At 48.3% G+C, this 27813-nt stretch overlaps 1 protein-coding gene across 1 annotated transcript in view; it reads left to right on the forward strand.

Moving 5' to 3' along the window:
- LOC141088043 (SITS-binding protein-like) overlaps positions 1-27813 on the forward strand; it is a 141525-nt gene that overhangs the window by 83104 nt on the left and 30608 nt on the right. Inside the window, exon 8 of the mRNA XM_073573901.1 lies at positions 12981-13102. Coding sequence (XP_073430002.1) covers positions 12981-13102 — 122 coding nt within the window. The remainder of the gene's footprint in view (positions 1-12980; positions 13103-27813) is intronic.

The raw sequence follows: 27813 nt of genomic DNA on the forward strand, positions 1-27813 counted from the left end.
AGGGAATCCTTGATGACATTCAGCCATTGTCTGCTCAGGGACCTCTCCTGGACGAGGTGGAGGAAGAAGAGGAGGAGGAGGATGATGATGGGGATGATTACTTAGGTGAGGAGGATGCATCTCGTGGGGCAAGTGAAAATGTTGGCGTGGCAAGGTCTGGTACAGGGTTTGTGCGTGACTGGAGGGATGTGGATTTGCCAGAAAGTGCTCCTCCACCCAGCACTCGCAGTGCATCATTGACACCGGGAACATTGGCCCACATGTCAGATTATGCCTTGCGGATCCTAAAAAGGGACCCCCGCATTGCCAAAATGATGAACGATGACGACTACTGGTTGGCCAGCATCCTGGATCCACGCTATAAAGGCAAATTACAAAACATCATGCCACAGGAGAACCTTGACCTAATATTGGCTAATAAACAAGCAACTCTGGTAAATCGGTTGCTTGAGGCATTCCCAGCACACAGCAGCGGTGATGGTTCTCACACGAGCCGTACGGGCCGGGGGCAGCTTGGCAGAGGTGTTCGTGGTGCACACAGCAGAAGTGGCGTTGGAGACAGGGGTTTCATGACAATGTTGTGGACTGATTTTTCAAATACCGCTCACACAACTGGTAATACTGCATCGATGGAAAGTGACAGGAGACAGCAGTTGTCAACTATGGTTACAAACTACTTTTCCTCCCATATCGATGTTCTCCCACACAGGTCATTCCCCTTTGACTATTGGGCCGCTAAACTGGACACCTGGCCTGAATTGGCCCAATATGCCTTACAGGAGCTCGCTTGCCCAGCTGCAAGTGTGCTATCGGAAAGAGTCTTCAGTGCAGCTGGATCAATCCTGACAGAAAAAAGGACCCGTCTGTCAACCCAAAATGTGGATGATCTAACCTTCATTAAAATGAACCACGCATGGGTTTCCAAGGATTTTGTCCCACCTTCCCCTGATGACACATAGGGTGACAGAAAAATGGCTTGCTTTGGTCCTCCTCTTCCTGGTACTTCACCTATTTCGCCTTTTGCATCAGCTGAATGTCCAACATCAACATATGCCACTTTCTAAAACTCCCTAACTGTGCTGCCTCCCGCCCCATGGCCGGGGTCACCACCTAGCGCACGACACAGTGCGAGTGCCGTTGCCCTGGACAGGTGGGTAGGCCGACTCTTGGGCGCGGGCACTGGCACAGGGTCCCTCATAGTGCAATCAAGTGTCTCTGACGGTGGTGGTGCACACCCGCCGTCAGACACACCGCTGTACTATGAGGGGCCCAGTGCCAGTACCGACGCCCACGAGTGGGCCCCCCTTGCTTGGGCAGGGCCCCAGCATTTGTAATCTTTACCTCTCCCTGCTCCTCCGCTGTGTAATCTGGGCCGTCAAATCCATACTGTGCCTGACACCGTCTGAGCCTGCCTCCTGATGTATAGACATATATTTTGAATGTGTACGCTATCCATACATGTTATCCGGGGATACGGTACCCTTTCTAACCTTTGTGCAATCACGTGCAATCCATACTGGGCCTAACACCGTCTTAGCCTGCCTCCTGAGACATATATTTTGAATGTGTACGCTATCCATACATGTTATCCAGGGAAATGGTACCCTTTCTAACCTTTGTGCAATCACGTGCAATCCATACTGGGCCTAACACCGTCTGAGCCTGCCTCCTGATGTATAGACATACACTCACTGGCCACTTTATTAGGTACACCTGTCCAACTGTGTGTTAAGACTTAATTTCTAATCAGCCAATCACATGGCGGCAACTCAGTGCATTTAGGCATGTAGACATGGTCAAGACAATCTCCTGCAGTTCAAACCGAGCATCAGTATGGGGAAGAAAGGTGATTTGAGTGCCTTTGAACGTGGCATGATTGTTGGTGCCAGAAGGGCTGGTCTGAGTATTTCAGAAACTGCTGATCTACTGGGATTTTCACGCACAACCATCTCTAGGGTTTACAGAGAATGGTCCGAAAAAGAAAAAAAATCCAGTGAGCGGCAGTTCTGTGGCCGGAAATGCCATGTTGATGCCAGAGGTCAGAGGAGAATGGGCATACTGGTTCGAGCTGATAGAAAGGCAACAGTGACTCAAATTGCCACCCGTTACAACCAAGGTAGGCAGAAGAGCATCTCTGAACGCACAGTGCGTCGAACTTTGAGGCAGATGGGCTACAGCAGCAGAAGACCACACTGGGTACCACTCCTCTCAGCTAAGAACAGGAAACTGAGGCTACAATTTGCACAAGCTCATCGAAATTGGACAGTAGAAGATTGGAAAAACGTTGCCTGGTCTGATGAGTCTCGATTTCTGCTGCGACATTCGGATGGTAGGGTCAGAATTTGGCGTAAACAACATGAAAGCATGGATCCATCCTGCCTTGTATCAACGGTTCAGGCTGGTGGTGGTGGTGTCATGGTGTGGGGAATTTTTTCTGGGCACTCTTTGGGCCCCTTGGTACCAATTGAGCATCGTTGCAACGCCACAGCCTACCTGAGTATTGTTGCTGACCATGTCCATCCCTTTATGACCACAATGTACCCAACATCTGATGGCTACTTTCAGCAGGATAATGCGCCATGTCATAAAGCTCGAATCATCTCAGATTGGTTTCTTGAACATGACAATGAGTTTACTGTACTCAAATGGCCTCCTCAGTCACCAGATCTCAATCCAATAGAGCATCTTTGGGATGTGGTGGAACGGGAGATTCGCATCAGGGATGTGCAGCCGACAAATCTGCGCCAACTGTGTGATGCCATCATGTCAATATGGTCCAAAATCTCTGAGGAATGCTTCCAGCACCTTGTTGAATCTCTGCCACGAAGAATTGAGGCAGTTCTGAAGGCAAAAGGGGGTCCAACCCGTTACTAGCATGGTGTACCTAATAAAGTGGCCAGTGAGTGTATATTTTGAATGTGTACGCTATCCATACATGTTATCTGGGGATACGGTACCCTTTCTAACCTTTGTGCAATCACGTGCAATCCATACTGGGCCTAACACCGTCTGAGCCTGCCTCCTGAGACATATATTTTGAATGTGTACGCTATCCATACATGTTATCCGGGGAAACGGTACCCTTTCTAACCTTTGTGCAATCACGTGCAATCCATACTGGGCCTAACACCGTCTGAGCCTGCCTCCTGATGTATAGACATATATTTTGAATGTGTACACTATCCATACATGTTATCTGGGGATACGGTACCCTTTCTAACCTTTGTGCAATCACGTGCAATCCATACTGGGCCTAACACCGTCTGAGCCTGCCTCCTGAGACATATATTTTGAATGTGTACGCTATCCATACATGTTATCCGGGGATACAGTACCCTTTCTAACCTTTGTGCAATCACGTGCAATCCATACTGGGCCTAACACCGTCTGAGCCTGCCTCCTGAGACATATATTTTGAATGTGTACGCTATCCATACATGTTATCTGGGGATACGGTACCCTTTCTAACCTATGTGCAATCACGTGCAATCCATACTGGGCCTAACACCGTCTGAGCCTGCCTCCTGAGACATATATTTTGAATGTGTACGCTATCCATACATGTTATCCGGGGATACGGTACCCTTTCTAACCTTTGTGCAATCACGTGCAATCCATACTGGGCCTAACACCGTCTGAGCCTGCCTCCTGGGACATATATTTTGAATGTGTACGCTATCCATACATGTTATCTGGGGATACGGTACCCTTTCTAACCTTTGTGCAATCACGTGCAATCCATACTGGGCCTAACACCGTCTGAGCCTGCCTCCTGAGACATATATTTTGAATGTGTACGCTATCCATACATGTTATCTGGGGATACGGTACCCTTTCTAACCTTTGTGCAATCACGTGCAATCCATACTGGGCCTAACACCGTCTGAGAATGATAGATGGGGCCCACCATACACTGGAACATTCCAAAGGTGGACATCAGACACTGGAGCAGCATTTACAGGGCCCATTATACACTAGAGCATTAGAAATGGGGCCCATTATGTTTGGAGCATTATTTGGGCCCATAAGACAGTAGAGCTTCATCCATGGGGACCAACATATACTGTAGCATTATGTGGAGCTCATCATATACTGTTTCAAACATTATATGGGACCAATGATTCTGTATGGAGAAATAGATGGGCCTCGTCATGAGATGTAAAAAGTGAGGTATTTTTCATTGTACTATACCGCTATTTCTCTGCCGTATCGGAGCATGATGAGTTGTGGTATGTGTTAAAGGGGCGCTCTTTCGCCCAGGGCACATGAAAACCTGGAGCCAGCCCTCCCCCCCACAGTCTGTAGCCAAATAACCCCCATTTTTCAGTGAGTAACTTGTATTATGAAGTTAATTAAGGTTGACAAGCTTAATTAAGAAGAATTGATGCTTTTGGCATTCAAATGGGCACTGTTGGTGTGTTTCCTGTCCTCCTCTCACTGCCGACTTTTATTCCCCTTTGACTTACATTGGGTTTCGTGTTTCGGGACGACCCCAACTTTTCCCTATAATCGGACGATCTTGCTCGACCCGACTTTTGGAAAAGTCGGGTTTCACGAAACGAAACGCGACCCTAAAAAAACAAAAGTCGCTCAACTCTAAATATTACTGGATTACCACCCTTTACTCACAACGTCAGCCAATTGAGTGTGTAATGTTACTCTACCACCAACCAGCCATAGATAACTCGGCCAACTACAGCTACATTCTTCTATTATCAGCTGCCTTTTTTTGGCTCAGTCAGTACCACAAACCTGGCATGCTGCTAAACCTAAGGGTCCGTTTACACGGGCAGACTGGTGGCACGATACCTTTACATATCGGTGGTTGTTTAATGGCCTTTTTTCTCAGGCAGACATTGCGCATTGAACAATCTGGAACAGATAGCTCAGTGCACATAAGCTGCTATTGTTTTCGGCAGTGCAGGTTCTGTTTCCACAGGGCGATGTGCTAGCGAGAATGATGAATATAGGGTGATGTGCTGGCGAGAACAATGAAGTTTTGCGCTGCACAAAATATCATTCAATACATGTTTGAGTGTATCTGCAGCCTGTTTACAGTGACAGATTATAGTAAAACGATAATGTGAAGGATGGGGGGAAGGATTGCTACAAACCTCCAGGGGAGGGGCATAAGTGTAAGGAGGTATAAAGCCTGTCCCTATAAGGCTGCTAACGTATATATATTTATGTTTGTCATGGATATGTGTTATCATGATTCACATCGTTTATGCCTTATTATGCCATGTATATATTAGGGAGAGTGCAGTTAGTCATTTGGTCACTAGATGGAAATAGGGGGCATAGGAGCATAGACATGATAGAAACTTAGGATAGTGTAGATAGTTAATGTAGGGGGGGCACTTAAGGTAGAGGAAGGGAGCTTCCTGTGGAGAGGCAGAAAGGAGAAGGGTGAGGACGCCCACAGAGCTCGGTTGGCCTTCTGGCCTGAGCAGTGTAGATACCCCGCAATGCTGAAGCACGTGCCCAGCTATTCAGGGGTTCAGGGGGAAAAGATCATATGGCAGCAGCTCCCACAGATAGAGCAGCATCACAAAGGAAGGAAGCAGAGAAACACAGAGAGGTCACAGCAAAAGTGTGCAGAAAGGTCACTCCTAATGTGGCGGATCACCTCCTGGGCTGAATCTCTCCTGACCCGGGCAAAACGGGCAGGGGAGCACTTTACTGAGGTGACACTGAACGGGGATGCCACTGAGAGGCTGTCTGGGACGTGCCTTCCTGTGTAATCGCTAAGTGACTAAGGGAAGAGAGAAGGGAAAGATGAAGGGATGTGCTGTGTGAACTGTGAACAAAATGCCATGTCAGAACTAGATGTGCTGCGTCCTAAAGCAATAAAAGTTCTTCAGTTAAGATTTGTGCTGGACTATATGTGTATTCAACAGAAATCTGTGGCTACAGGACACCAGCGAGACGGAGAGGACTCCACCAGCACCATGAGTACAGATCGTGCCATGCAGAATAAGAGACAACCTATTTCTGTTGAAGGAGGCCAGGGCATACAAAGGAAGTTAAGCTCAGCCACGACTACTGCCCTGGCCGAGTCCTACATAAGGACCCTCCCGAGGATGGAAAAGGGTGGGACCAACCAAGGAGATAAAGGCTTGTGTAATGCCATGTGGGCTGTTATGAATGAGTCACCGTAGGAGGCAAAAACAGAAATACTAGCTAAGTCCAGAAAACCAGAGAAGTTGGCAGCTTTCGGATTGCAGACCCCTGAACCTATCAACAACAACTAGCAGTAGCTGTGGGGGGTTCCTACGGTGCCCTAGACCCCTCGATCACAGCCGGAGAACTACTTAGCCTAAAGACAGAAAGGGAAATCTAAACTGCCCCAGAGCAGACCCCAAAGCAATAGGCAGCCCCCAACATATAATGACGGTGAAGCAAGATGAAAAAACACTCACACAGATAGAAAGATAGGCTGAGCAAATGATGGGGCCCAAGCTAACTAGATAGGACAGGATAGAAAAGCTGCTGTCGGCAATCCGCCAAAACCCTATCAAAACAAGAGCCAACAGCGGATAGGGAAAAAAGCCCTGAAGACGCTAGGCTTCAAAAAGACTATATCAGTACTCAGGTATTTTCTGAAGACAGAGCAAAAAGGAATTCAGCTCACCCCAGCAGGGAATGGCAGAAATCAAGGAAAACAATACAAAACAAAACCAAAACACAAATGCAAAAAGTAGAGCAGAAAACTTAGCTGTTGAGGAGCAGGAATCAGACTGGTCTCCTAGAATCCCTCAGAGAGATCACCAAGGCAGAAGGGCGTCGGCTGCCTTATATCCAGTCAGTAATTCCCGTCACCCAGTCATCATCATCCTGCCCAGGTGCTTGGTAATCAGCCTCACCACCTTCCTTCACCAGAAGAGGGAGTTCATCAGACCTCAATGGTGAAGGGGAAAATGAACTCACAACAGTACCTCCCCCTTGAGGAGGGGTCACCGAACCCTCATCCACACCACCAGGGCGATCAGGGTGAGCCCGATGAAAGGCACGCACCAATCTTTTGGCATGAATATCAGAGGCAGAGACCCAGGAATTATCCTCCTGACCATAACCCTTCCACTTAACCAAATACTGGAGTCTCCGCCTAGCCAGACGGGAATCCAGTATTTTCTCTACCTCATATTCCATGTTACCTTCAACCAATACAGGGTCCGGAGGTGCCACCCCAGGAACTACTGGTTCAACAAACCTCTTCAACAAGGACTTATGAAACACATTATGGATTTTAAATGTAACAGGAAGAGCCAAACGAAAAGGACCGGATTAATAATCTCCAAAGTCTTGTAAGGTCCAATAAATCTAGGCTTAAACTTAGGAGAAGCCACCTTCATAGCGATATTTTTTGATGATAACCAAACCATATCACCAACCTTAAACTGGGGACCAATGGTCCTATGTCGGTTGGAAAACCGCTGGGCCTTTTCCTGGGAGAGAGATAACTTATCCACCACTTGGTCACAGATCTGGTGCATTCTCTCCACCACAGTGTCAACACCTGGGCAGGCAGAAGGCTCCACCTGCCCTGAAGAAAATCGAGGATGAAACCCAAAGTTACAGAAAAAAGGTGACATCAAAGTGGCAGAACTAGCTCTATTATTTAAAGCAAATTTGGCCAAGGGCAAAAATGAAACCCAATCATCCTGATCAGCGGAAATAAAACATCTCAAATACGACTCCAAGGTCTGGTTTGTTCTCTCCGTCTGCCCATTGGTCTGAGGGTGAAAAGCAGAGGAGAAGGACAACTGAATTCCCAGCTTGGAACAGAAAGTCCTCCAAAATCTAGACACAAACTGAACTCCTCTGTCAGATACAATGTTCTCAGGAATCCCGTGCAAGCGAACCACCTGTTGCAAAAACAGGGGCACCAACTCAGAGGAAGATGGCAACTTAGGGAGTGGTACAAGATGAACCATCTTAGAGAACCAATCACAAATCACCCATATAACAGTCATTCTCTGAGAGACAGGCATATCAGAGATGAAATCCATTGAAATATGGGTCCATGGCCTCCTGGGAACCGGCAAAGGCATCAACAACCCACTAGAGCGAAAGCAAGGTTTAGACCGGGAGCAAGTCCCACAGGACTACAAAAAATTCCTGACATCACGAGACAAGGCGGGCCACCAAAAAGACAGACTCACCAGATCTCTAGTACCAAAAATACCTGGATGACCAGCCAATGCAGAGCAATGAACTTCAGACATCACTCTCTTCTTCCACTGGTCAGGAACATACAACTTTCCACTGGGACAATGCTCAGGTTTGTCCTCTTGGAACTCTTCCAAAGCACGTCTCAAATCGGGCGAGATGGCAGCAAGAACTACCCCTTCGCCTAAGATGGTAGCAGGCTTGGTCACCACAGGAGAATCAGCAAAGAAGCTCCTAGAGAGAGCGTCAGCCTTGACATTCTTAGTGCCAGGAAGAAAAGAGACCACAAAATCAAAACGTGTAAAAAACAAGGCCCACCTAACCTGGCCGACTCCAGGTAAATCAAATTCTTGTGGTCAGTGAGGACCACGACTTGATGTTTAGCTCCCTCCAACCAATGTCTCCACTCCTCAAATGCCCATTTCATGGCTAACAGTTCCCGATTCCCCACATCATAGTTACGTTCAGATGGAAGAACTTTCGGGAAAAGAAAGCACAGGGATTCATTTTAGATGTTACAGGATGCTTTTGGGACAAAACATCTCCTGCACCAATCTCAGAAGCATCCATCTCTACCTGGAACGGGAGTGAGACATCAGGTTGCCGCAAAACCGGGGCAGAAGTGAATCTTCGCTTCAGCTCCTGAAAGGAAGAAACAGCCTCCGGAGACCAATTCAACACATCAGCACCCTTCTTAGTCAGATCAGTCAATGGCTTGGCAATACTAGAAAATTTTCCTATAAATTTCGGATAAAAATTGGCAAAACCCAAAAACTTCTGGAGGGCCTTCTAAGAAGTGGGCTGAACCCAATCATAAATGGCCTGTACCTTGGCCGGGTCCATTTCAATAGTTGACGGACACAAAATAAATCCCAAAAAAGAAATCCTCTGTACCCCAAAAAGGCATTTCGATCCTTTGACATACAGGGAATTCTCCCTCAAGATCCGGAACACAGTCCGAACATGTTCCACATGAGAATCCCAATCCTTGGAGAAGATCAAAATATCATCCAGATAGATAATCAAAAATGTATCCACAAAGTCTCGGAAAATATCGTTCATGAAGCACTGGAAGACAGAAGGGGCATTAGTGAGCCCAAAAGGCATCACCAGGTGCTCAAAATGTCCCTCCGGAGTATTAAATGCCGTCTTCCATTCATCCCCATGCTTAATGCGGATAAGATTATACGCCCCCCTGAGGTCAAGCTTGGTAAACCAGCAAGCACCTTTAACTCTGGAGAATAGATCCGAAATCAGGGGTAACGGATACTGATATTTAATAGTAATCTTGTTGAGGGCACGATAATCAATACAAGGCCTTAATGAACCATCCTTTTTGGCCACGAAAAAAAAAACAGCACCTAAGGGTGAAGAGGATGGTCTAATATGACCCTTCTCCAACGCCTCCTTAATATAGGATCGCATAGCCTCGTGCTCGGGTACAGATAAATTGAAGAGCCGACCCTTGGGAAATTTACACCCCGGCTCAGTTCAATTGCACAGTCATAACTCCTATGAGGAGGCAAAGACGCAGACTCATTCTCACTAAATACATCATAAAAATCCGCCAAATAGTCAGGAACATCATGCGACTGAGGAGAGGTGGAAACAACCGGAGCCTCACTAAGGGCACACTGACAACCCCAACTCACCACAGACACAGATTTCCAATCCAAAACTGGATTATGAATTTGCAACCAGGGAAACCCCAGAACAATGGTATCATGCAAATTATGCAACACCAAAAATCTGCATTTTTCTTGATGGTCTGGGGCGACCCGCATTACCACCTGGGTCCAAAACTGAGGTTTATTTTTCTACAAAGGAGTAGCATCAATCCCCCTCAAAGGGATAGGCGTCCGCAGAGGTGTCATAGGAAATCCACACCGTTTAGCAAAATCCAAGTCCATTAGGTTCAGGGCTGCTCCCGAATCCACAAAAGCCTTGGCGGAAAATGTGGACAGGGAGCAGATCAGAGTAATTGCCAGAAGAAACTTAGTTTGAACACCACCCACAGAAAACATGTGTGCAAAACGTTTCTCTCGTTTAGGACAGACAGAAATAATATGCGAGGCATCTCCACAAAAAAAAACACAGCTTATTACGCCTTCTGAACTTCTGACGTTGCTCCCTGGACAAAACTCTTTCACATTGCATAGGTTCAGACATTTGTTCAACAGGTGGCAACACCTCTCGTGCAGTCCTGCGTTCACGTAAACGCCGATCAACCTGAATGGCTAATGACATAGAATCGTCAAGACCAGAGGGAACAGGAAATCCCACCATAGTATCTTTTACGGCTTCTGACAAACCCTTCCGAAAGAGAGCTGCCAAGGCATTATCATTCCAGGTAGTAAGGACCACCCACTTTCTGAATTTTTGACAGTACAATTCTGCAGAATCTCGACCCTGGCTCAATGCCAACAGGGTCTTTTCAGCCTGATCAATAGCATTAGGTTCGTCATACAACAACCCCAAGGCTTGAAAAAATGCGATCACATTAGTCAGAATAGGATCCTCTGGTTTCAAAGAAAACGCCCAATCCTGGGGATCGCCACGCAGCAAAGAGATGACAATTTTAACCTGCTGCGCTGAGCTCCCTGATGAGTTAGGCTTCAAGGCAAAAAATAATTTACAATTATTTTTGAAATTCAAAAATTTAGACCGATCCCCAAAAAACACATCAGGAGTAGTGATCTTTGGTTCAGCAGCATGTGAATGAGCAAGGTAGGCGGAAATTCCCCGTACTTCTGCAGCGAGCTGATCCACACGATCAGACAATTGCTTTATCTCCATTGAGAGAGAAAAAAAAATATATAGAGATATAGAGGAAAAAATATACACACCTTTTTTTTTTTTTTTTACAATTCTTTCCTGCTATTGAGTACCCTAGGATCTGCGGTATGACTGGTGATTCTGTTGTGAATGAGTCACCGTAGGAGGCAAAAACAGAAATACTAGCTAAGTCCAGAAAACCAGGGAAGTTGGCAGCTATCGGATTGCAGACCCCTGAACCTATCAACAACAACTAGCAGTAGCCGTGGGGGGTTCCTATGGTGCCCTAGACCCCTCGATCACAGCCGGAGAACTACATAGCCTAAAGACAGAAAGGGAAATCTAAACTGCCCCAGAGCAGACCCCAAAGCTGCCCCAACATATAATGACGGTGAAGCAAGATGAAAAAACACTCACACAGATAGAAAGATAGGCTGAGCAAATGATGGGGCCCAAGCTAACTAGATAGGACAGGATAGAAAAGCTGCTGTCTGTAATCCGCCAAAACCCTATCAAAACAAGAGCCAACAGCTGATAGGGAAAAAAGCCCTGAAGACGCTAGGCTTCAAAAAGACTATATCAGTACTCAGGTATTTTCTGAAGACAGAGCAAAAAGGAATTCAGCTCACCCCAGCAGGGAATGGCAGAAATCAAGGAAAACAATGCAAAACAAAGCCAAAACACAAATGCAAAAAGTAGAGCAGAAAACTTAGCTTTTGAGGAGCAGGAATCAGACTGGTCTCCTAGAATCCCTCAGAGAGATCACCAGCAAGGCAGAAGGGCGTCGGCTGCCTAATATCCAGTCAGTAATTCCCGTTACCCAGTCATCATCATCCTGCCCAGGTGCTTGGTAATCAGCATCACTACCTTCCTTCACCAGAAGAGGGAGTTCATCAGACCTCAATGGTGAAGGGGAAAATGAACTCACAACAGTGGGCTCTCTCTGTGATGCTTACTGTTTACTTTGAAAGTTGGGGCCATGTTGAGTAACGTGCTGTGAAGGAACTATGAACCAGCTGACAGCCCATGCCCCCTGTGGCCCAGCGCACACACGATCGGCCATCAAACCGATAATTGACATGATCCATCTGCTCAATCTTTTGTATTTCACACGTCCATATTCTCGGCTTAATTTTCCATGCTACTGGGGCTGGTTTCTGGTGCAATATAATTCCGTTAACAGACCAGGCTTATATCTAACGAGGAGCTTGTGGCAGTCCTACCGGGCTGACCAGGCACTGTTTCACTGGTGGTAGTGAAAGGGGCCTGTCATCTTTGTGAGTGAGTGTGGTGCCACATCATTGACTTCGTGGGCCATATCCTCTCACTCCCTTTACCTCCCTGGGCCCATGTGGACAGGGGGTGTCTGTGTAGAACTGTACCAAGCTGACCTTATGTGTCCCCAGGGGGTTCGGAACGTTATGTTGGTGCAAATGGGGAGACCGCAGTATGTGATCCGTCTGACATAATAGTGACGTCAGATGAGGTGGCGAGGTACGGGTTCATCACAGATAATATTTCAGTGTAAATGCACCTTACGTTTACTAATTCACCAATCCTTGTGCACTGGTAATATTTGTTTCATGACCCCTTCATGTCACTTTGGCTATCCATTTCTGATAAACACCTAAATTTACAACCCATGCAGTAATGTTTAAATGCATTAACAAGCAGTAACACCAATAAGGTAAAAAAAATGCAAGCCGTTAAAATCATTATACATTTTTATTTTATATAATTACACAGAAAATATTAAAAAATATAAGTAAAATGAGATACCACAGGAAAAAGTTAAAAAACGGGGGACACCTGTAAAGCAGAGTTTGAGTTATAGCAAGATTCCTACTATAGCTGCAACTCTGCTTTTTATGTGTCCCCTATGTTTTTTACTTTTTCCTGTTGTCTCATTTTTCATATTTTTCTATTATTGTCTGTGTAATTACATCAAATACAAATTTATTAGCAATATAAGCATTTCCTGGATACTATGTATTCAGAGAACAATAACTGTACTTTTTTCACTTGTATTCCAGGTGGGACCCTAGCTGATGAATTCATAACAGATGAAGAACTTTTTATCCGGTGGCTACAAATTGTCACATTTCTACCTGTTATGTCATTTAATACTCCTCCGTGGGTTTGCTGTGATAACTGGGTAATCTATCTAGGGATTATTGGGATTATATTCTGTAAAAAGACTTCTTTTATTTCTGCATTTACAGCATATTGGTGTCATAAATAGCACTTGTATTATGTTAACAGTGCTGTGAAGCAGCTACAGAGCCCAAGGGCAGACTATTAGTGGTCATGTGCAGAAACCCTGCAGACCCCATGTTACCAAATAGATGATTTTTTTCAGTAAAAGCCTCATTCTAGACTTTTTTGTTTTAAGGTTATTCAGGAGCTCATTGCCTACACATATACAAACTTGCCTTACACATGTACACACATTACATACATACATTGCATACACATGTACACACATTGCATGCTCCCATTGCATGCAAGCATTGTATACACACATTTCATACACATGTATACACATTACATACACACATTGTATATACACATTGCATACAAATTTACAAACTTGCCATACACATTCACACACATTATATACACCCATTGCATAAACCCATTGAATAAACATGTACACACATTACATACACACATTGCATACACGCATTGGATACACGCATTGCATACACACATTGCATACACGCATTGGATACACACATTGTATACACACATTGCATACACATGTACAGTACACACATTACATACACACATTGCATACATATGTACACACATTACAAACACACATTGCATACATATGTACACACATTACATACACACATTGCATATGGAGCACCCTCACTCACCAGGGCCGTGTGGTACTCGGTACCGGGCCAGTGGATCTTCTCAACGGGGGGTCGTCACGGCAGCAGTGACCTGGTCCGTGGCCATGGGGCTCCATTACATGGGGGTTGTTCAGTATGCTTATGATGAGTGATTCGTGACGCCACCTGTGGTGTTCGGCAAAAGAGATGTAAGCTGACGCTGCAGACAGATCCTCTGGGACAGATAGTGTGGTGCAGCAGTGATGGTATAGCCCTCCACAGGCAGGGCTGTAGTCTCAGGGCAGTGTAGGTGAAGTGACACATAGATTGTGTAGTGTCAGGCGCAAGGGATGTAGCAGTGCTGGGCAGGTTGGCGCAGGAATAAGCGGAGGACACCAGGGCATGTAGTTCCAAAGCTTTACTCACAGTCTGTTGCAGGTACAGGTGCCCGCATCCGTGCCGTGTCCTCCGGGTCAGGAGTTCAGCCAACTTTCAGGCAAGATGAAGTACTCCTTTCCAACCCTCCGCCAACATATGTACCTTTCTGAACGTCTCCTCTTATAGTGCCTTTAAATGAAGTACTCCTAGTACTGAGTTACACTGGAGTTCCTCCTGTCCGATGTTCTTATGAACTCTACTTGTATGGCAGACAGCTGTAGTCTGCTTCGGGGACTTCTTGCTACTAAGTCCCGGCTCACTATCCAGTTGCTGTTGTGCCCCCAAGTCTTGTGTGGGAATAAAGTGGTCACTACTTCTATTCCTCCTGTGTCTGCTGCAGGACCATTAGTATCCATACAACCTCGGGGACCGGGCCCCGGCCTTGCGCTTGGGACTTCTAGGAAGGGTTCTCTTCTAACCCACGCCCTCTGTTCCCTTTTACTCCTCACGTTCCGTACTAATCTTTCTTTCTATGGAGTATCAGGCTTTCAGTCTATGTTGCTCTCTCTCTTCCTTTCCCGTGCCAGCAGACCCAGGTCACTGGGATCTGCTGCAGCACTTCCATCCATCTATCCCTCTCTCCAGGGATCTTCTCGCCAACTCCCCAACCAACTGACCTCTCATCCTAAACTCTTCCCACTCCTTGTAATGTAATCTAACTCCACCCACCTCCCAGCACGTTTCGTGTTCCAAGCAGGGAGCCACCAATTGGTGCTATGCTACACTCCAAGCAGGGAGCCGCCGAAGGTGCTTTGCTACACTTTTTTGTGGTGTGGGGTGCGGGTGTTGGAGTGTGGTCAGGAGCCTCCACCTTACCTGGAGGGTGGGATAACCCACCTCAGAAGGAGGTGCAGTACCACTGTGGCGACTGAGCCTCAGGGGCACCACATACCCCGCCATTAAACACAGCACGTCCGCGGGCTGCAAGGCAAGCACATTGACAATACAGGAACATACACATTTTTATATTGCATAATGAACATGTCTTATACTAAACTTCCCAATGTGGGAGGCACTGTTTCTTGAATGTTGCAACAATTTAACTGTCTATCTATATTGAATGTTATGCTACCTAATTTAAAGTGCTATGGAAGCAAATTCACTGTCAGAACACATTTTCTAGCAACACATTTCTTTTCTGTTATCTGTTACACTTTCTACTTCCTTAATGAGTGACAACCGTCAGCACCTGGTTCGTCACCTGCATACTTTTATTCAATTCTCACATCTTTATTCACGTAGTGTAAAACATTCACGATATTTCTTTCTCAATCGAATCCTATAAAATCTGTCATTAGTACTGTTACTACACATTATCACTTTCTAGTTTCTTGTTCAAAAATACTAAGCATTATTAATAAGTGCAAAGAGTAGACATTGGACCAGCCACCATGTCTGGAAATGTCCTTATAACAAGGTAGTCCTTTATCCAAGGTGAGGTTCCATGTAAAACCAAGAGAGAGCACCTAACGAGGTGCAAACTATTTACAATAGCAGTTCTGGATCACTCAGCGTCCATGATCTCCACAGTTCAAAGGTAATAGAAGAACGCTGCCAATAAAACTGGGCAACAACGGGATCAACAAATAAACATCATAATCAAAAATAGAAAAAATAGAAAAGCTGGAAACTTGCTAATACCCTCCTGGGCAACAAAAGTTAGGTCAAATCAACATTTTGGCTAATGGGGTTCTGGAAGCTGGTTGCTTGAGCTGCTTCCAGGGGAAATGCTCTGGGTGTCCTCATTAGTGTTGAGCATTCCGATACCGCAAGCATCGGGTATCGGCCGATATTAGCTGTATCGGAATTCCGATACTTAGTTCCGATACTTTTTTCATATCAAATACCGGAATCGGAAGTTCCCATAATGCTAGGAGCCCGCTCGATTTGATTCAGCCAATGGGGATCCTCAGAAGTGTGGGCACATCCTGTTAGGCATGTAGGCATGTTAACTACTGGCATGGCTGTGATTGGCTGCTGAAATGATGTCATGATGCACTATAAAAACCGCTGCAGCCGGCATTTCTGGTCACTCTGCTGTGAATTCAGTTAGGGACAGGCTGCTGTTGAAGACTGTGAGGGACAGTTAGAAATAGCGATTCTAAAAACAATATTGTGCTTTATCCAGGCTACATAAACCACCACTGTAGCTTTCTTTTGCCTAGCTGCAGTGTTCACAGCTGTCTGCAAGGGCTGTGTGAGTGCAGACCCACACTGTGTAGTGTGTCCTGCAGGCACGTCTGCTTGTAGGCCGCCCAGCGTGTGTCTCTGCCTCATACACATTTTTCTTTTATTGCTGCTTTTTTTTTCTCCTGTATAGTGTGCTTCCATACGTATCCATATACGTTGGTTGCAAACACTAAAGGAGTGGACAGCGGAGCCTTTCAGCAGCCTTTCAGTGCTATAGCCCATTTCTCTGCACTGTTTTTGGCTGTCTGATAGGTCTCTCTGTGTGTGAGTGCAGCTCACGTTGCAGTGTGTTCTACAGCCACCGCTAGCTGTAGTCCACTCAGCGTGCGTCACTGCCTCATACATAGTCCTTTTTTTGCAGCTAATTTAGCCAGATTTTTGCTCCTATATTAGTGTGCTTCCAACCGCATCCATTGTCATTGGTTGGTTGCAAACACTATATAGGATTATATAAATAACAAAAATACACAGGCGCTCCCTGTTGTAACTGATGGTGGATATGTGCAATACAGCCGCTGCTGGCTTCAGAGACGCTCCCGCACCACTGCCCACAGGAGGGACGCCTCCTTGGTGCTGCGTCTCCTGTCACACCGTGGTATATTCACCCCCACAAGTGGCGCACGCTGGATCCACCCGCAGCCCCACAGTTCATAGGAAGTAAGTACTTGTTCATGACTTATTCAGGTATCATCACGGGATATAGTCAGCCAGCGCAGGTGTAATATAATTTTTTATTTACTATATAGGATTAGATAGAGGAGCCTTTTTGCTGGCTTGTGCCCTTCAGGGCCAGCCAGACTAGTATCACCCTATTTTTTGGAGCCTCATCAATTGCATTGTAGGTTAGCTTCCTGCATTGTAATCGCTCCAAAAAGTTTGTGATACTATAGCTTTCAAACTTTGGTCACATCCTTTTCTTTCCCCCCCCCAAAAAAAAAAGGAAATAAAGTTCACCAAACACTCCACTTTACAGTTGTCTAGGCCACATTAGATCATATTAAAGTGTAGTACACACACTCTTAGCCAAATTAGTGTTTCTTATACTGGTTAGCAGGTGTTCAGGAATAAGAACACTAAGCCACCCCTTTTTTACTTTTCTGCCTATCTTTATCAGTCTACCAAGATGAAGAAGGCGGGAGTGAGGCACGTGGTCGTGGCCGTGGAGTTTCAGCAGGGAGAGGACGGGGGGATTCAGCAGGGAGAGGACGTGGGGATTCGGTGTCTGCTGCGGCCACCAGTGACCCGGCATCCCCCATTTTTACCAGGCAACAGTCCTTCATGCGCAGCTTTGTAGGACCTCGCCGTACCCCACTGCTGCGTGACGAACAAATTGAAGCCGTTGTCGGATGGATGGCAGCTAACGCATCCACTTCAATGACTTCCGCATCCTCCCAAGGCCAGAGCACTGAAGAGCAACCATCTGTCTCTTCACCACCTGCCAAATTGCCCAGGCAGTCTGAGAGCCCTGGACAGGAGCCATCTCAATCTTTACTTCTGTTCTCAGAATCTGTTGGCTTGGAAAGAGGTGTCCAGCCTAGCAGCATTCTAGAGCGTGAAGAAGAGGGAGTATGCAGTGATGCGCAACTGCTTTGTCCCTCTGAATCTGAAGAGGCGGGTGGGCCAGTGCCTATTGTCAGCACACCTCAGTGCTCATCTGATGATGATGAGACTCAGTTGCCAATTTCTGGTGCGTACGGTGCTGGCGAGACAACCCAGGACCAGCCGGTGCTTGAAGAGGGGAGTGGAGATGATGAGGTCCTTGACCCATCAAGGCGTCAGCCACAGGAAGGTGGTGGGAGCAGCTCTGAGGAAGAGATTCCCCGAACATCCAAAAAGAGGAGGGAGAGGGCGGGGGCAGACTTGGTTGCCTGTAGCCTCCACTTTGGCACCCGTGAGGAGCAATCCTCTTCCAAAACACAAAACGGGCGCTCCCAGGACTTGCAGTGCGTGGTCTTTTTTTGACACAGTTGCAGATGACATTTGCTTTGTCAAATGCAAGCTATGTCATCAGAAAGTGAAACGAGGGAAAAATGTGAGCAACCTCAATACCACAAATATGTGGAAACATGTGCGTACCAAGCACGAGGTGGAGTTACACAGACACGCTGAAGATGTAGGCCAACCTTCAGCAGCACCTACCACCTCTTCAGCTCGTGTTGGGGCCTCTTCCTCCAGCTCACACACAGCTGGTTCGGCTTCCTCACTGGAACGCCATGGAAGAACCACTGCCACTGTTGTCCAGAGACCCAGTGAAATTCCACCCACTGAACCACGTTCGCAGTCATCAGCACACTCCCAGGCCACTCACCAGCAATCGGTAGCACAGGCATGGGAGAAAAAGCGGCCATACTCGGCAAACCATCCCCGAGCACTGGCTCTGAATGCCGGCATTGCCAAACTACTGGCCCTTGAGATGCTGTCATTCAGGCTGGTGGAGACTGACACCTTCCGGAACTTTATGTCATTGGCAGTTCCACAATACAATGTGCCCAGCCACTTTTATTTCAGCAGGCAAGCCGTCCCTGCCCTGCAAAAGCATGTGGAGGGAAAAATTAAAAATGCGCTACTAAATGCCGTCAGTAGCAAGGTCCACCTGACCACCGATGCGTGGACCAGTAGCCATGGACAGGGATGATACCTTTCCCTCACTGCCCATTGGGTCAATGTTGTGGAGCCGGGTACAGATCTGGAGAGTGGCTCTGTACGTATTCTGCCAACTCCAAGGATTGCAGGAATGCAGTCTGTACATATTGAGTCCTCCTCCTACTCTAGTTCCTCGGAATCAGCACTGCGTGAGCCTGTTAGGCCAGATATGAGCACAGGTGTGGCCAAACGTCAACAGGCTGTCCTTAAATTAATTTCTTTGGGGAATCGGAGCCACACAGCACAGGAGCTCTGGAATGCCATCAAGCAGGAGAGCGATGTGTGGTTTGTGCCAGCGAATCTCCAGCCAGGTTTGGTAGTGAGTGACAATGGCCGAAATCTAGTGGCAGCTCTGGGCCTAGGCAACCTCACTCACATACCATGTCTGGCACACGTGCTCAATTTGGTCGTGCAGAGCTTTCTGAGGGACTATCCGGATCTTGATGCACTGCTGCTCCAGGTTCGCCTAGAGTGTGCTCACTTGCGGCGTTCCAGCATGGCAAGATCGCGCATTGCATCTCTGCAACGACGATTCCGCCTGCCAGAACATCGCATCATATGTGACCTCCCCACCAGGTGGAATTCAACGTTACATATGTTGGAGCGGTTGTGTGAGCAGCAGGCAGCAGTAATGGAGTACCAGCTGCATCAGGCGCAAACAAGTCGCACTGTGCGCCGGACACACTTCACCACCACTGAGTGGGCCACTATGAGGGACATCTGCCAAGTTTTGCGTGCCTTCGATGACTCCACGCGGATGGCCAGTGCAGATGATGCACTAATCAGCATGACTGTCCCCCTCATCTGTCTGCTTCAAAAAACCTTACAAGCACTAAGTGAGGAGATTTTTGAAGAGGTCGAGGATGAGCAGTCAGAAATGCCATCTGCTTCTGGCAAATCTGCGCAACGTGCTTCCACACAAAGGCCCAGGCAGGGGACACTTAGTGAGGAGGATGACGAGGAGTCAATGGAGGAGGAGGAACACATCTCTCCAGAGGAGGGAGGTACACAAGGCTCTAGTAGTCAGTGTGTACAGCGAGGGTGGGGTGATGCTGAGCAGGCAGAGATGCTGCCTCAAGCTGGGGACAGCGTTTCCGGTCCAGTTGGCAGTCTGCAGCACATGGTTGATTTCATGCTGCAGTGCTTGTTAAATGACCGCCGCATCGCCAACATTCTCCACACGGCTGATTATTTGGTGTACACCCTCCTAGATCCTCGCTACCGGGACAACTTACAAAGCCTCATACCACAGTTGAACCGGGAGCGAAAAATGCGGGAGTACCAAGAAACACTTGTGCAGGCCATCATGTTCTCCATTCCCCCCGCAAGTGTTGCTGGTAGTGCTTTTCAAAGCAGCCATGTGGGTAGAGGCGCAGTGGAGGAAGCTCTGCACAAAGAGGTAGCAGAGGCAGTGCCGCAGGACAAGGCAAGGCCAGTAGGGCCCAAATGTGGAAAAGTTTTGTGGGACCGCCACAAACGGCTACACCATCACAGACGGCTCCAGTCAGCAGGAGGCAACGTTTCCGTCAGATGGTGACAGACTACTTGTCGTGCCCTGTTAGTGTTCTCCCAGATGGCTCTTCCCCATTCAAGTATTGGGTCTCTAAGCTGGATACATGGCCAGAGCTTAGCCAGTATGCATTGGAGGTGCTGGCTTGCCCTGCTGCCAGTGTATTATCGGAACGTGTCTTTAGTGCTGCAGGTGGTGTGGTAACAGACCGTCGCACACGACTATCCGCCGATAATGTTGACCGGCTTACTTTTGTGAAAATGAACAAGGCCTGGATCTCACCTGAATTTGCCAGTCCTCTTCCAGAATAAATAATTGGCTGGCAACAGGATCCAGGTCTCCTGTTGTGTTCATGTTTCTATGACCTGAACTTTATTTCCTGGGCAACAGCAACGCCCGTTGTTGCTCCGAAGTGCTGTCCGCACAGACAAAACACTCGCTCATGTGTAAGTGGGGTTCGGTAACGTCAGCTGATCCCCTGCTGTGTGTATGGCAAAGTGTCCTGCTCCCTCCACAGTCAAACAACCTCAGATTTACACCTGGCTCCAAGTAGGCCTCGGCCTACTACCTGATTTTCCCTGGGCTCCGACACCGCCAGTTGGTGCTCAGAAGTGCTGTGCGCACAGACAAAACACTCGCTCATTTGTAAGTGGGGTTCGGTAACGTCAGCTGATCCCCTGCTGTGTGTACGGCAAACTCTCCTGCTGCCTACAACTTCTGACTACCTCTGATTTAATATGTTCTCTGATTTGCCCTCTGTCTCCACTCTGTTTTGAGTATTTCCTCCGGCCTACAACACCGCCTGTTTCTGCTCTCAAGTGCCGTCTGCACAATCCACACTTGTTCCTGTGTTACCTGGGTCCTGTAACATCTGCTCATCTCCAGAGGTGAGCATGGCAATGTCTCCTGCTTTGTCTACATTCCCACTACTTGTAGTGGAGATGTGGACAGAGCAGGAGACATTGCCTGACTCACCTCTATGGAGAAGCTGGTGTTACAGAACCCCAGTAACACAGGAACAAGTGTGGGTTGTGCAGACGGCATTTCAGAGCAGCAACTGGCGTGGTTGGAAGCCAGAGGAAATACTCGAAACAGAGTGAAGACAGAGGCCTAATTGGAGTACGTTGACAGTTAGTAGTAGTCTAGAAACAATCGCAAACTGCCACCAAGTAGGCCTCGGCCTACTACCTGATTTTCCCTGGGCTCCGACACCGCCAGTTGGGCTCAGAAGTGCTGTCTGCACAGACAAAACACTCGCTCATGTGTAAGTGGGGTTCGGTAACATCAGCTGATCCCCTGCTGTGTGTACGGCAAACTGCTGCTGCCTCCAAATTCAAACAACGTCTTATCTTAAACTGCCTCCAAGTTGGCCTCAGCCTACAAAATGACTATCCCTGGGCTCCAACATCGTCAGTTGTTGCTCGGAAGTGCTGTCCACACAGAAAAACACACTTGTTCATGTGAAAGTGGGGGTCAGTAACGTCAGCTGATCCCCTGCTGTGTGGAGGGCAAACTGCTGCTGCCTCCAAATTCAAACAACGTCTTATCTTAAACTGCCTCCAAGTTGGCCTCAGCCTACAAAATGACTATCCCTGGGCTCCAACATCGTCAGTTGTTGCTCGGAAGTGCTGTCCACACAGAAAAACACACTTGTTCATGTGAAAGTGGGGGTCAGTAACGTCAGCTGATCCCCTGCTGTGTGGAGGGCAAACTGCTGCTGCCTCCAAATTCAAAATACCACAGCTTTACACCTGGCTCCTAGTAGGCCTCGGCCTGCACCCTGATTGTCCCTGGGCTCCAACAATGCTAGTTGGTGCTCGGAAGTGCTGTCCACACAGAAAAACACACTCGTTCATGTGAAAGTGGGGTTCGGTAACGTCAGCTGATCCCCTGCTGTGTGGAGGGCAAACTGCTGCTGCCTCCAAATTGTAACTACTTCAGATTTAAACATTCTCTGATTTGGCCTCTGTCTCCACTCTGTCTCTAGTATTTCCCCTGACCTCCAACACCTCCAGTTCCTGCTCACAGTTGCCGTCCACGCATTCCACACTTGTTCCTGTGTTCCTGGTGTTCTGTAACGTGAGCTGATCCCCCAATGTGTGTCCGGCACTGTCTCCTGCGCTGTCCACCTTCCCACTGCAAGTGGTGGGAATGTGGACAGAGCAGGAGACATTGGCAGACAAACATCAAGGGATCTGCTGACATTACAGAACACCAGTAACACAGGAACACGTGTGGATTGGGCAGACGGCTACTGTACGCATAAACTGGCGGTGTTGGTGGTCACGTGAAATCCTGGAAACAGAGTGGAGACAGATGCCTAATTGGAGCACGTTGACAGTCTGTTGTAGCCTACAAACAATCTAAAACTACCACCAAGTAGGCCTCGGCCTTCACCATGATTGTCCCTGGGTTCCAACAACGCCAGTTGGTGCTCGGCAGTGTCTTTGGCACGGGGACTCCCTGTTGCCCAGCCTGGTTACAGCACACCAGCTGTTTCCGGGTAGTGTCAAGGTCACTATGCCACCAATCCGTTGTCCTGTTGTCTTGCGGCCGGGTTAGCCGACTCTACGGTGCCTGCAGTTTAGGTGACTCCTATGTGGGCTGCGGGAACTGGCACTGAAGGCTGGATCCGTAGTGCCAATGGGACATGGACCCCCTGTAGGACTGTGGGTTTCGGTAACTGCGGCCGGCTTGTGGCCTGGCTACTTTGCTTTGGATGGGTACCTTCTGCTACCCACCCGGGTTCCAGCACTGTCAGCTAGTTCTCGCCAGAGCCTTTGGCCTAGGTGCCTCCATCTCGGTATCCGAAGGTCCAGCACCGTCAGCTGGTCCTTGGTAGTGCTTTCTAGCACAGGTACCTCCTGCCTAGTAACCGTGGTCCAGCAACGTCAGCTGTTCCTCGGTAGTGCCATTGGCTCTTGTAGCTTTTGCTACTCATCTGGGTTCCAGAACCGTCAGCTGGTTCTCGGCAGTGTCTTTTTGCACGGGTACTCCCTGTTGCCCAGCCTGGTTCCAGCACGCCAGCTGTTTCCGGGTAGTGTCAAGGTCACTATGCCACCAATCCGTTGTCCTGTCGTCTTGCAGCCGGGTTAGCCGACTCTACGGTGCCTGCAGTTTAGGTGACTCCTATGTGGGCTGCGGGAACTGGCACTGAAGGCTGGATCCGTAGTGCCAATGGGACATGGACCCCCTGTAGGACTGTGGGTTTCGGTAACTGCGGCCGGCTTGCGGCCTGGCTACTTTGCTTTGAATGGGTACCTTCTGCTACCCACCCGGGTTCCAGCACTGTCAGCTGGTTCTTGCCAGAGCCTTTGGCCTAGGTGCCTCCATCTCGGTATCCAAAGGTCCAGCACCATCAGCTGGTTCTTGGTAGTGCTTTCTAGCACAGGTACCTCCTGCCTAGTAACCGTGGTTCAGCAACGTCAGCTGTTCCTCGGTAGTGCCATTGGCTCTTGTAGCTTTTGCTACCCATCTGGGTTCCAGCACCGTCAGCTGGTTCTCGGCAGTGTCTTTGGCACGGGTACTCCCTGTTGCCCAGCCTGGTTCCAGCACGCCAGCTGTTTCCGGGTAGTGCCAAGGTCACTATGCCACCAATCCGTTGTCCTGTCGTCTTGCGGCCGGGTTAGCCGACTCTACGGTGCCTGCAGTTTAGGTGACTCCTATGTGGGCTGCGGGAACTGGCACTGAAGGCTGGATCCGTAGTGCCAATGGGACATGGACCCCCTGTAGGATTGTGGGTTTCGGAAACTGCAGCCGGCTTGCGGCTTGGCTACTTTGCTTTGAATGGGTACCTTCTGCTACCCACCCGGGTTCCAGCACTGTCTGCTGGTTCTCGCCAGAGCCTTTGGCCTAGGTGCCTCCATCTCGGTATCCGAAGTCCAGCACCGTCAGCTGGTCCTTGGTAGTGCTTTCTAGCCCAGGTACCTCCTGCCTAGTAACCGTGGTCCAGCACCGTCAGCTGTTCCTCGGTAGTGCCATTGGCTCTTGTAGCTTTTGCTACCCATCTGGGTTCCAGCACCGTCAGCTGGTTCTCGGCAGTGTCTTTGGCACGGGGACTCCCTGTTGCCCAGCCTGGTTCCAGCACGCCTGCTGTTTCCGGGTAGTGTCAAGGTCACTATGCCACCAATCCGTTGTCCTGTCGTCTTGCGGCCGGGTTAGCCGACTCTACGGTGCCTGCAGTTTAGGTGACTCCTATGTGGGCTGCGGGAACTGGCACCGAAGGCTGGATCCGTAGTCCCAATGGGACATGGACCCCCTGTAGGACTTTGGGTTTCGGTAACTGCGGCCGGCTTACGGCCTGGCTACTTTGCTTTGAATGGGTACCTTCTGCTACCCACCCGGGTTCCAGCACTGTCTGCTGGTTCTCGCCAGAGCCTTTGGCCTAGGTGCCTCCATCTCGGTATCCAAACTCCAGCACCGTCAGCTGGTCCTTGGTAGTGCTTTTTAGCACAGGTACCTTCTGCTTAGTAACCGTGGTCCAGCACCGTCAGTTGGTCCTCGGTAGTGCCATTGGCTCTTGGAGCTTTTGCCACCCATCTGGGTTCCAGCACCGTCAGCTGGTTCTCGGCAGTGTCTTTGGCACGGGTACTCCCTGTTGCCCAGCCTGTTTTCAGCACGCCTGCTGTTTCCGGGTAGTGTCAAGGTCACTATGCCACCAATCGGTTGTCCTGTCATCTTGCGGCCGGGTTAGCCGACTCTACGGTGCCTGCAGTTTAGGTGACTCCTATGTGGGCTGCGGGAACTGGCACTGAAGGCTGGATCCGTAGTGCCAATGGGACATGGACCCCCTGTAGGACTGTGGGTTTCGGTAACTGCGGCCTGGCTACTTTGCTTTGAATGGGTACCTTCGGCTACCCACCCGGGTTCCAGCACTGTCTGCTGGTTCTCGCCAGAGCCTTTGGCCTAGGTGCCTCCATCTCGGTATCCGAAGTCCAGCACCGTCAGCTGGTCCTTGGTAGTGCTTTTTAGCACAGGTACCTTCTGCTTAGTAACCGTGGTCCAGCACCGTCAGTTGGTCCTCGGTAGTGCCATTGGCTCTTGTTCCTTCTGCTACCCATCCGGGTGCCAGCACTGTCTGCTGGTTCTCGCCACAGCCTTTGGCCTAGGTGCCTCCATCTCGGTATCCGAGGTCCAGCACCGTCAGCTGGTCCTTGGTAGTGCTTTCTAGCACAGGTACCTTCTGCTTAGTAACCGTGGTCCAGCACCGTCAGTTGGTCCTCGGTAGTGCCATTGGCTCTTGTTCCTACTGCTACCCATCCGGGTGCCAGCACTGTCTGCTGGTTCTCGCCACAGCCTTTGGCCTAGGTGCCTCCATCTCGGTATCCGAGGTCCAGCACCGTCAGCTGGTCCTTGGTAGTGCTTTTTAGCACAGGTACCTTCTGCTTAGTAACCGTGGTCCAGCACCGTCAGTTGGTCCTCGGTAGTGCCATTGGCTCTTGTTCCTTCTGCTACCCATCCGGGTGCCAGCACTGTCTGCTGGTTCTCGCCAGTTTCTCAGCCTTCTTGTACCTTCTGCTACATTTCCAAGATCAAGCTTTTTGAAATTGTCTTTGGTAATCCTTATTGATCTCCATGACGACGACCCTGATGATGACGACCCTGAAGACCACACCAAAGAAGACCAGAAATATGACCCTAAATAATAAGACCAAGAGGACAAAGAACATGAAGACAACCACCAAGATACAGAACAAAAGACAGAAGAACAAGAAGCAGAAGAAGCAAAAGCAGAAGAACAGAAAGCAGAAGAACATTAAGCATAAGACTAAAAATCAGCATAGAAGAAATCAAAATTATAAGCAGAAGAAGACTAAGCAGTAAATGGGGGTGAGTCCGTTCCTCCTCGTGGTGCCCCTGGAAAATGCCTGCTGCTGCAGGCCAAACTGAACGCGGACAAATCCTGTTGTAAATCTTTTGTGACAGGCAGAACGTAAGGTGTAATCTTATAACGTTTATAGATAAGTACTACAGGAATGCCTGTCACCATAAGAAAATGAAGACAAAGAAGAATAGGAAGCAGATGAAGAAATAGCATATTAAAATTAATAATAGCTGAATAAGAAGAATATGAAGAATGGAAAAAAAAATTAATGGGAAGAACATGAAGAAGAAGAAGATGATGAATAAGGTGAAGAAAAAGTTGATGAAAAAAATGCTACTGCTGCGGATCATGAAGGAGAAAGTGTGAGAGAAGTACAAAAGAAGGTGAAGAGCATGGAAGTTGTGAAACATACATATCTGACAAAATATAAAAAAGGTTAATATAGTCAATATCTTTTTAACTCCGAACGTATTGAAAAAAAAAATTGGAATTAATGCTATGCCATGTGATTTGAATAAACCACTATGCTTTTAATGTCTCCTCCACCTCCCACAATACATTCTACATGATTCTTATTTGTTTTCAATTATGTAGAATTAGCCAACAAGGAAATAAAGGGCTTTTTTTAATTCCGATACCGGAAGTCCCATTAACTTGAATGGGACTTCCGGTATCGGAATCGGCGATACCCGATATTTTTTTCGTATCGGGCGATACCATCCGATACGATATTTTTGGGTATCAAACGGTATCGCTCAACACTAGTCCTCATCTTGTTGTTGATTGCTTGCTCATCGCAGATACTCTGCTTCCCAAAGGGTGAGATTAGGACCGGTTGGGGTAATTGACAGGGCAATGGAGATGTCGACTGCCGGCGGGGATGGCGTATCAGCGATTGCCGGAGGTACCTCTGCTGCTTGTTCCTCCAGTTCCATCGGGACCTCAGTTAGTGATACTGTAGCCTGGGGTCGCCGGCAGGAGACAATTAAGCCATTCCTATTTGCTGGCTCCGTTCCCAGGACTAGGGTCATGTCAGTAGCGGTAATTATACTTGGCGCTCCCTGATGAGGTGCCGGTCCTGGCCCAGGTACATGGTGGTGAACAGGGGCTACACTCCAAGCAGGGAGCCGCCGAAGGTGCTTTGCTACACTACTTTGTGGTGTGGGGTGCCAGTGTTGGAGTGTGGTCAGGAGTCTCCACCTTACCTGAATGGTGGGATACCACACCTCAAGAGGAGGTGCAGTACCTCTGTGGCGACTGAGCCTCAGGGGCACCACACATACATACAGTATGTACACACATTACATACACACGTTGCATGTACACATTGTATACACACATTGCATACATATGTACACACATTATATACACACATTGCATACATATGTACACACATTACATATACACATTGCATGCACATG

The sequence above is a fragment of the Dendrobates tinctorius genome, unplaced genomic scaffold (genome assembly GCF_039654945.1).
Source record: "Dendrobates tinctorius isolate UK_male_01 unplaced genomic scaffold, ASM3965494v1 ptg000037l, whole genome shotgun sequence".
Lineage (NCBI taxonomy): Eukaryota > Metazoa > Chordata > Amphibia > Anura > Dendrobatidae > Dendrobates > Dendrobates tinctorius.